Genomic DNA, 10528 nt, shown 5'->3' with positions numbered 1-10528 from the left:
TAAGTTTGACTTAAAAAGTCATCGAGAGGAAATGTAAATTCCATGAAATGAGATAGGGTCCCATCAGTCACATTCACTTGTCCCATAAGTCACACACGATTGCACACAACTACTGAAACAAATGAAATGAATCAAGTCCAATTCAAGTACTGTTAGTGAGCCCTATCACTAGTTAATCTCCAAGCCCAAATCTAAAAACATTGTCATAAAACTGAGATAGATATGGCACTTTGAACAAAAGAGCCCAATTTGTGTGGTCCATCGATGTCCCATAAGTCACAATGACATTTCTGAATATCTAGCACCCTATGCAACCAAGCTGAAAGCATACATTTTTGTATATAGTAAGTTTAAGTATTCTTCTTACAGTTTAATAAAGTAAATCCATGTTTGTGCAGCTACTATTTCAGATATGCACCTCAGTTATGTGGAAAAAAGTATCAAATGTCCCATAAGTCACAATGGAATTGACCTACAGAACTTTATTAAAGAGCTTTTTTTCTCAAGACCAAACACGCTAATCAAACTTGGGAAGCCTGCAATCATATTGTAATTCAAACACTTGTCTCCATTAGTACCCACTTCACATAAAGATCTCTCCATGCAAAATATGTACACTATTCCGGTTAATCTTGCAATTTTTGGTAAAGATGTATTACTGAACAATTCCCAAATACTCAAATCCCTACTAGCATAACCCTGTTTTTATACTTGATCCCCTACCCCCCCCCTTTGCTTAATGTGATACTTCAACCTATTGTATCAATTGTTTACACATCTCGTTACTACTCACAAGAGCCGTTCACCCGCTCGTTGCACCCGATTCTCCACCGCTCGGAATTCAAAGCGAAGGATCGACTTTCAGAAGGGCGCCCTCTTCTCAGGTCGTTGGGTCTGTCTTCTTGAAGCCAAACGACAGCTTCGGGCGACTGCTCTTTTTGTTCAGGATAAGCTCCTGTTCGGCCTTGTGACGGCGCTTTTGCTCGCGCTCAAACGCCTGGCGCTCCTCGTCCATTTTGCGTTGCCTCTCGACCATTTCCAAGCGTTCCTCGGCCTAGAAACCAGATAGATAAGGAAGCATGTGAACACAAGTCCAAAAGACATAACTTCATTCTCGCAAAATGAGATAAATCCCTTTTAGCGGTTCCTGATCTACATTACATAAAAAATCTCATTACTTACCGAAAATTGAATTCCCACATTTGCAAAAATGGCTTTCGTGTATAATTTAGCATGTACATGATTGAATTTAGACCCCTTTTTTCTCCTTTCAAGTATAAAATATGTAACCAAAGAAATACAGATACCCTTCATGATAATGATCTCATTTTTCTTTCAGCAATTCAATGAATCAGTGAAAGAAATTCTGTAAAGAGTGCAAGTAATTTATAACCAACCCCTCATCCAAAAGTCAAGGTAAAGGAGAGAAAAAGGAGAAAAAGGGGAAAACTGAAAAGAAAATACCTGTTACATAAATACTGCACTCTTAATAATTAAATCATTATCATGAGAGTAAACTGTATGGCACTGAAAATGATAAACTGATATTGAAAATGAAAATAACTAGTTTACATGTCACATCTTCAGGAATTCCCCCGCTTGCAGCATGTTTTATTGTTTGCAATGTTAGTACAAAAGCATCTTACGTACATGTAAAGAATTCATGGCATGAATGCACAATCAGTAAATACTCACGATTTGATGAAAACCATCATGACAGGGGCAAGAATAACCATTTTCTTCCTAATATTTTATAGACATTGTCTTTAAAAAAAAAATAGAAAAAATAACACTGGCCAATTTCGTATACCACTGGCTAGTATACTGTCAGGCATTAGCAGTATTTTATTTTCCCAAAGTATACCCTATTATTGTAACTCTAGATGTATATTAATCAATATTATCATGTATTTTGATTTTGGGTGCAGATCATTCAGAGAGTTTAACCAAAATTCCCCATGAATATATCATTTTTATGTGATTTTTTTAAAGGTTTAATAGGATAAGAACATTTGGGGGACCAAAGGGCATTAAACAGGGATTGAAAAGCTAATTGATTGGAGCTTAAAGATTGAAACTAACAGCTACATGTACTTCTGTGTAGGACCATGAATGCACTCCATGTATGTTCATGGAGTTCAGAGTAACTTTAGAGGATTGGGTACACACAACATTTGTGCAAAAGGGTCCCAGACATTCATTGGCATTTGTACGGTGTATTCTGGGACCGGTTGCAACCGTGTTTGGGGGGGAAACAAACCAAGTTAAACCTGCAAGCCATCAATCAGCGGGTACTTTCCAACTCCTTTTCTTGGCGGATTCCGGCTTTACAGCACTGCAATCTAAATGGTAAAATTCCTGTACTTCCAGTTTATTTTTAGCATCAATTGTAAAAAACAACAAGGCTCAGGAGTGTCTGAAAATGTCATTAGAACGCGAGTACATGGTTTCAAGGCAGTTGTATGGACTGCCTAGTCCTGGCACTAAAGCGTTTAGCTGTGGAGGAAAAATGAATGGTCAGCTTATATTCAAATATCGCCTACTATATACTGTACAGTAGAATTCCATTAAATAGATCACCAACCAAAATGAATATGAAACAGTAAAGACATACATTTTTACATTACATTCACCAGTGAATCTACATGTACAGATTATTTAGAAGGAAAATAAGGAGCTAACATTACTAATTAAAGAAAAATAAAAAGGGAATAATATATATCTGTTTAAATTTATGAATCCAAGCTCTAGATCTACAATGTAGCAATTCAATTATAGGAAAGATAAAAAGACATAAAAAAACAGAGGAAATTAAAATAAATTTTTCAGACCATGTACAATATTTTGGCATATTTTTCCCCATACATTTAATTTTTCCATTAAAAAAAATAGAGGCAGGGAAGGTTTACTGTCTACTGAAAGTAAGAGTAAAAGAGCAACGAAATCTTTACCAAGTTTTAAGTCAATATTATCAAAATTTTATGTTTAAGAAATCCATATTTTTATTTACATGTAAGGTGTATGCAGGAAGAAAATTACCCCGGTTCACATTCTTTATTTTTATAAATAAAAAGGCAAGGAGAATGTTAAAAAAAAGCATAGTAGATGAAAGAAAGGGCATTTTTAGTACTACAGTATGGAAATGGTAATAATGTACATATCCATTGCACTCATCAGTAATCAAATTAAATAAATGCATTTTATTTTGGCCCTAACGACATAATGAACACACAACAAGAAACACAACGATGCTAGCTTATTAAAGGTCAAGTCCACCCCAGAAAAATATTGATTTGAATAAATACAGAAAAATCAAACTAGCAAAAAGCTAAAAAATGTCATCAAAATCGGATGTAAAATAAGAAAGTTATGACATTTTAAAGTTTCGCTTATTTTTCACAAAACAGTTATCACATCTCAGTGACATGCAATTGAGACAGTCGATGATGTCCATCACTCACTATTTCTGTTGTTTTTGTTTGAATTAAACAATATTTCATTTTTTTTACAGTTTTGACAATTAGGACCAACTGGACTGAACCATAGTATTATAGCAATGCTACTTCCACATGTTCAGGGAGGAATTAATCTTTGTTTCACTTGACAATGAGAAAATTAGAATATTTCATATATCATGAAATACAAAAGAAATAGTGAGTGGATGACGTCATCAGTCTCCTCATTTGCATAGTGACCGGGATGTGCATATAACTGTTTTGTGAAATTAAGCGAAACTTTAAAATGTCATAACTTTCTTATTTCACATCCGATTTTGATGAAATTTTCAGAGTTATTCTTGTTGGATTTTTCTCTTTTTATTCAAATCAACAAATGGTTGGGGTGGACTTGTCCTTTAAGAAGACAAAAACGTTTTATAATCATTCAGGGTTTATTTTATCGTGTTAATATCCTAAGTCCTCTATCTCAATTGGATTAAAATTCTTCTCAATATCATTAACAATGGAGGAAAAGGAAGATATATCATGGTATAGCCTCAGCATATTTAAAATTTCTGCAAATGTTAGAATCATGCAAAAATGGACTGTTAGAACTTTGAAATTAAATCACAAACAGATAAAAGTGAAATAGCTGAAAAACAATCAAACCCAATAGAACTCAGTACAATGTATTCCTGGTGTCATTATTCTACTACAAAAATACAATACCCTCATCTATTAAACTGTCATTGTACTATCATGTAGCCCTTCATAGTTTATTAAACTCCAAATGTTTATTTAAATTTCCTTCACAAAGACAGAAGGAAAAGGGCAAATCCACTACCACAAATCAACCTAGATATATTTTGTCTTTACTCTTATTCCCTTCATGTAAATCTTCCAGCGAGTTCTCAGCAAATAGTTCAAATATCGTACATGTAGTCAAGATTCCCCCCAAAACAGAATGTTGACAGAAATTTATATTTATAAAACCCTACAGGAATCTCTGCATTTCATGGTTTTTGACACAGAACACATACTATACACAAACATATGGCCCAGTAAACTTCATTTACAGTTTGATGTCATTGGTTATTTTCAATATCCATTACGAGTATATCTGTAAATTTCACGGGTGTATAATTTCTTGAAGACCAAGGACTGGCATCTAAAAATGCAATATTTTGGTTTGACTGACCTTTTATTTAACAAGAATGCATGAAATTGTCAGGTAATGGGTCCTGTTTAACCCTCAAAAATGATAACCATAAATTGGTTGATGAAAAAAATAACTTGACAGATTTTGTTGTTCGGTGATTTGATCAAAGTCACTTTAGAAAATTAGGATCACTGCAATGTGGCCAGTGGTACATGTACATTGTATTCCAGTTTTATATTGATAATGAGTGCAACAGTGAAAGCTCAATGAGTGCAGGTACAGTAATACAACAAGGATTAATCAATGCCATCCTAATTTCTGTACCGGTAATCTATATGTACAGTTCATCAATGTAACCTGATTTCCCTTTTCAAAACTCATAGTAAATCGGAATATAGAACCAAGACAATATACTGGAAATGTGGTCTGCTGGACCCTTTCATGACATGTATACATAAAAATATATTGGATAATACTAGGATGGATTTAAATGATTTGTCAAAGAAAAGCAGGAAATATAAAATATCATACAGATATAGATGAATGTTATCCTACATAGGGGGAAAAACAAGCAACAAAATTAAATTACATGATGCAATGTAAAGAAATTGTGTAGATGCAAAAAAAAATAGAGAGAAAAAAAACCTGTGGAGGGAAAATCAAACATGTTAACTTGTGGGGAGGATGAGAAGGTTTGGGTCGTCAGGAGAAAATAAAATTAAGTTCCTTTCTTCATATTTATCTACCCTCCCCTCAATTTCTTCCTCGTCCAGTCTGCATAAACTTATTTCTCTTTCCAGTCTTTTCAAAAAAACTTTATCAAGATTTTTTTTTTTTTTCTTTGCTGTTTTGGGTCTTTTTCTCAACCTCCCACAGCGACTAGACATCGACAACTCACCAATTTTCTTTGAGCTTCCTCAATCTTGCGCTGATTTTCATGCATGATCTTTTCGAGGGCCTCTCGTTTTTCCAATTCTTCCTCCTACAACAGGTTCAACAAGGAGAAAGAAGTACACATACACTGTAATATTCATCTAAACTGGCTTCATAATCTAGATGTAATGAATAAGCAATGATACTTTATCTGTATTTCGTGAACATCAGCAGGATTTATTACATCAGGTGAAATATAACATTATTTCTTTGTGTTATATGCCCTATAAAAGTCAGGGGCCACAGAATGGTTTTCAAAGTGGGGGGGGGGGGGGCTGAGCCTAAAGTGGGGAGGGGCTGACAATGCAAAAAATCACAATAACATGGTAATTTGTACGTTTTTGTACAAGGTTTGGGGAAATTTCAGACCCCCCCCCCTGCTTCTGCGGCCCCTGTAAAAGAATTGTTAATCACCATCATCAAGAGTTAATATCGAAAGGCTATGATAAACATTCAAGTACTGTATTTGTGTGTAAGGAACGAGGAACTGTTTGTGGGGGTCAGGACACAAGATATTATCTTTGTGGTTCTGGTTGTATTGCCTTTAAAGATTTTCAACTGACCTCTTTAGCTTTCTGTGCTGCCAATTCAGCTTCCCTCTGTTTCTCCATCTCCTCCATCATCTCCTTCTCCATGATCTTCTTAGCTTCCTCCACCCTCCTTCTCACTTCCTCTTCTATGTCATCTTTCCTCTTCTCCAATTCCTCCTCCACCCTCTGGGCCACCATCTCCTCCACTCTCCGAGTCACCTCTTCCTCTATCAGCTTGGCTTCCATTTCCTGCTGGCGTCTGTAAAAACAAAACACCCAAAAAGGATATGAAGTTATGAACAGTAAAGATCACTCATCATCGTCTGCCTGAATACTTGTAATGTAGTTGCCTCAGAACTAGGAATACTCTCCAGGGAGTGGAGATCATGCATTACATTGTATGCAGGAAAATCTTGATCTGATCGCAGAGATGATAATACATGTATCTGCCAAAGCACTTGAACTTACATGTAGTCATCATTCCAATGTGCTACATACACAATCCACAAAGAACAATCCATTTAAAAAGCCATGTTCCAGTATTTCAGTGTACAGATAAGGGGAGTCTACAATTTACAGGTAGGCCTTCCTTAATTTTTTTTTACATGTTATATGTTATCATAAAATCATAATCAAATTGTCAGATGAAAAAATACAATGATGCAGGCCTTCCTTACATCTTATCCTGCATCATTGTCTTATTTTTTTTCATCTGACAATTCAAGTTTTCAACCAGATATATTCTGACAAACTTTCCCCAGATTTCAATCACAAACACATGTCTCAATATCATTCACTTATCAGTTTGAAAATACAGTCAAACTGGACAACTATTTATTAGTAGTCTTGGACAACTTTTCCTAGACTCTTTACTCAATCACTTTGTCTTCCCCGCTAGCCAGGAGGCTTCAAGAGAGTAAAAATCCTTTACTGACGTAGGCTTACTCTCAATGAAGCCAGGTCTTCCTTCTCATTCACCTACACGAAGGACGCCAAAACCTGACCCCCTTTCCTTCTAAAAGATCTAGCCCTTAATCATGTACATGGGATAAAACTTCATTTCTGACATTTCTACGCTCTCGTTATTTTTTAACAAGAATTCATCAAAAAATTGAAAAAATATTGTGAAAAGACGGAAGAGACTTGCCCGATGTTTACGTCGTCACCTTGTTTCCTATTGTTCTCCGCCAGCGTTACGTTACGCGACGCACGCATCTGTAACGTTGGTGAAGAACAATAAGAAACTAGATGGCGGCGTAAACATTGGGCAAGTCTCGACTCGACGTCTCGTCCGTCTTTTTACAATATTTTTCTCATTTTTTTGATGAATTCTTGTTCAAAAATAACAACGAGAGCGTAGAAATGTCAGAAATGAAGCTTTATCCCATGTACATGATTTAGGGCTTGATCTTTTAGAAGGAAAATAGAAATCTCAGGGGTGAAAGTTTCAGGTTTTGGCGTCCTTCGTGTAGGTGAATGAGAAGACCTGGCTTCATTGAGAGTAAGCCTACGTCAGTAAATGATTTTTACTCTCTAGAAGCCTCCTGGCTATTCCCGGCACAGTCACAGATTTAATTTTTTTTTTGGTGGCGCAACAATTGCTTCGATTCTATTTCATTTGAATGTTACGGTTGAAATTTGCGGGTTGCGATTTTGTTGCAGACTTTGCAATTTCAGTCAAAAATTTCAATTTTTTCGCTCCAAAACATAAAAGATAATCTTTGCACCAACGGTTAGCCGACAGTGACGCCCAGCAAGTTTACGTCGAGCCGAGGTCCAAGTTCTAACTTCTAAGTTCTAACTAGGCCTAAGCCTAAGGCTAAGACTAAGTAGGCCTACCCTAAGTTCCTAAGTAACGCCGTAACTAACATAACGGACATGAGAAACCTATAAAAAAGTCCTTGCGAATTTTGCGGGGAAAAATGTGAACTTCACATCCAAACTCCAAAGTAAAATCAAAGCCCAACTTATCCTCACATTCTTCTCTGTCTTTCCAGTTCCACCCTCCTTTCTTCTTCTTGTCTCCTCTGCACTTCTTCGTGAGCATTTCGCTTGCTCAAATCCCTGCCGAAAATATCAATTTCAGGACTTGGCGTTTTCCGTTTTGATTTTGATCTTTCCCGTCTCCTCCTTTCCCGAGATCTTGATCTTGAACGACGAGATGATTTGCTACTCTTGTGTCTCTCCGACCGCTCTCTGTCCTTTGTCGATCTGTCTGAGTCCTTTCTTTCATGTCTGTCATGTTTGTCTTTTTTGATCTCCCGCGCCTTCGATTTTGACCGCGATCTCGATCTGGATCTTGAACGAGTGTGAGATCGCCTTTTCTTGCTAGATTTTCGCTCTGTTGATGAGCTCCTGCTTCTTGAACGAGGCATGATATCTTCTGATTCCGAATTTACAGTTTATAAACGATACTTTCACGTAAAAGTTCTTAAAAATGCAAGAACATGGGTCACCTTTTGGCCATTTTTGAAGCTGAATAATAAACGTACGCAAATTGCAAATCCGCAATTTTTTTCCGCTCACACAGTTCGCCCCCACGGTAACTCGCGATTAATTTTCGCTCTCTAAAAACTGCCATCTAATCAAAATTGATTCTATTCTTTAAATGACAAAAAAACTCAAAGAACTAAAGAAATATTTCTATAAATATATATCAAGTATGACGCCGATCGAATTATCATTGATATTTTAAACTGATTAGAGTAATTTAGACCCGGGAATTTAGAACGCGATATCTGTATTATACCGAAACTACAAGCAATTTTTGTGAGTTAGAAAAGGCCGAACTAGATTTTGGACGACTTGTTTCGATCGGGTGCAAAAGCGGAAATGTACTGAATGCATACACTGTGTGTGATATGGATATGATGGTCTGTGTATGGCGGGCGAGGTGGATAAAGCGTCTGTAAACTCTTGGGGGGTCAATGTTGGTTCGCGTGCAGGGCCTAGGGGATAAGGGATAAGCCCTTTTCGTAAAAGAGGGGGGCGGGGGAACGCTAAAGGGGAGGGGTGGTCGGGGTTCCCCATTTTGAAAATAATACTACGTTTCATAATTCAAATCACGGACAACTTTCCGATTTTGTAATGGTCACCGAATAATGGTTTTCATCCATGTGGAACAATTCACGCTGTACTATGTATGAACCAAAAAATATACCAAGGCTTATCACTTTTAATCATTGAGGCACCCTTCAAGACAGCGAATTTTTAGGTTTAAATTACTTCGATTTGATCCCAGTCTTATAGATTAAAAATGTAAATTGCTTGGAAATAATATAGTCCCCGGATATGGGGAAAAAAGGGATTTGTATGCCTACAAGTACAAGATTTATCTTATTCACCGTATGGGCCTATAGCATATAGTGTCAATCTTCTTATATTTATTATATAAATCATCAAGAATTATATCCACAATAATCAAAGCTGAACCGTCTTGTAGGCCTATGCCCTGCCCATTGGCGGCCGGCGCAAGCCCACAAAATTTAGAATTTAGGAGGGGTCTACCTGAAATTTTGTGATGAATACATGTAAAAAAAATTGACAAGAAAAAAAAAGGTCATCAACCTAAATTTTAGGGGGGACAAGAGACATTTTTAAGGGGGGTCCACCCGAATTTAGGAGGAGACGCAAGAAACAAAATTGACAAGCAAAAAAAAAAAAAAAGGTTATCAACTATAAATTTAGGGGGGAATTGTCCCCCCACCTCAATTTTTTTTCTTTTTTTTTTGGGGGGGGACCGCCGCCTATGGCCCTGCCCATGCCGTCAGGAACATAAGGGGCTGGCCATGCAAGCTATCGCCAATATAGCGGGAGAGTGGGAGACGCCATTTTTTTTTCACAATCGGCCGGCAAAAGCTGACTTTTATATTTTTATTTATTTTTTAAGCTGCAGTTTAAGTAATTTTTGCAACTATAAGGATAGGTCTATAATGCGAGAGCGACTGAACGTTTTGAATGAATAAACTGGCCGAAAATTGGGCCTAATGAGACAGTTTGCGATTAACCATAGAATATAACAGGGGCCGGCGGATCCAGCTTTCGCTAAAGTAGGGGCGGGCAAAATGTTTTTCACCTGATTTTTTTTTTCTTTAAAGGGGGTAGTATACTACCTAACAGTCACTTCATAGCGATCTTAATTGAGCAACATAAATATATAATAATCTTGTAAGCCCTGTTTAAGTGCGAGCGCGAAGCGCAACCGAAAACTGTTAAGAAATTTCATAGATTCTTTTCAGGATCATAATCATTATGATCCTGAAAAGGATGCGTATATATAATTACTGCGAGCACAAAGCGCGAGGAGAGATTTTTAAAACACGTTCTGGCCTGATCGAAAAGGGAACTGCTAAGGATTGCAGTTATATCCATAATCTGAAGACGATTAGTATTTCAACAATCAAATAATGCGAGCGCGAAACGCCAGCTGATTTTTTTTTACATAATGACCTAAAAATGGACGTTCTTAG

At 36.8% G+C, this 10528-nt stretch overlaps 1 protein-coding gene across 1 annotated transcript; it reads right to left on the bottom strand.

Annotated features, from left to right (window-relative positions):
• Window positions 1-552: 552 nt before the first annotated feature.
• Window positions 553-8582, bottom strand: LOC121430031 (arginine and glutamate-rich protein 1-like). The gene is made up of 4 exons (XM_041627302.1): window positions 8037-8582; window positions 6093-6318; window positions 5495-5578; window positions 553-1054 (listed from the first exon to the last, which is right to left on the bottom strand). The coding sequence occupies exons 1-4, from the start codon at window positions 8432-8434 to the stop codon at window positions 881-883; spliced, it is 882 nt and encodes a 293-aa protein (XP_041483236.1). The 5' UTR covers window positions 8435-8582; the 3' UTR covers window positions 553-880.
• Window positions 8583-10528: the final 1946 nt, after the last annotated feature.

The sequence above is a fragment of the Lytechinus variegatus genome, chromosome 16, assembly GCF_018143015.1.
Source record: "Lytechinus variegatus isolate NC3 chromosome 16, Lvar_3.0, whole genome shotgun sequence".
Taxonomy (NCBI): Eukaryota; Metazoa; Echinodermata; class Echinoidea; order Temnopleuroida; family Toxopneustidae; genus Lytechinus; species Lytechinus variegatus.
The sequence above is the reverse complement of the archived record's forward strand: the minus strand, read 5'-3'. Positions and strand labels throughout refer to the sequence as shown.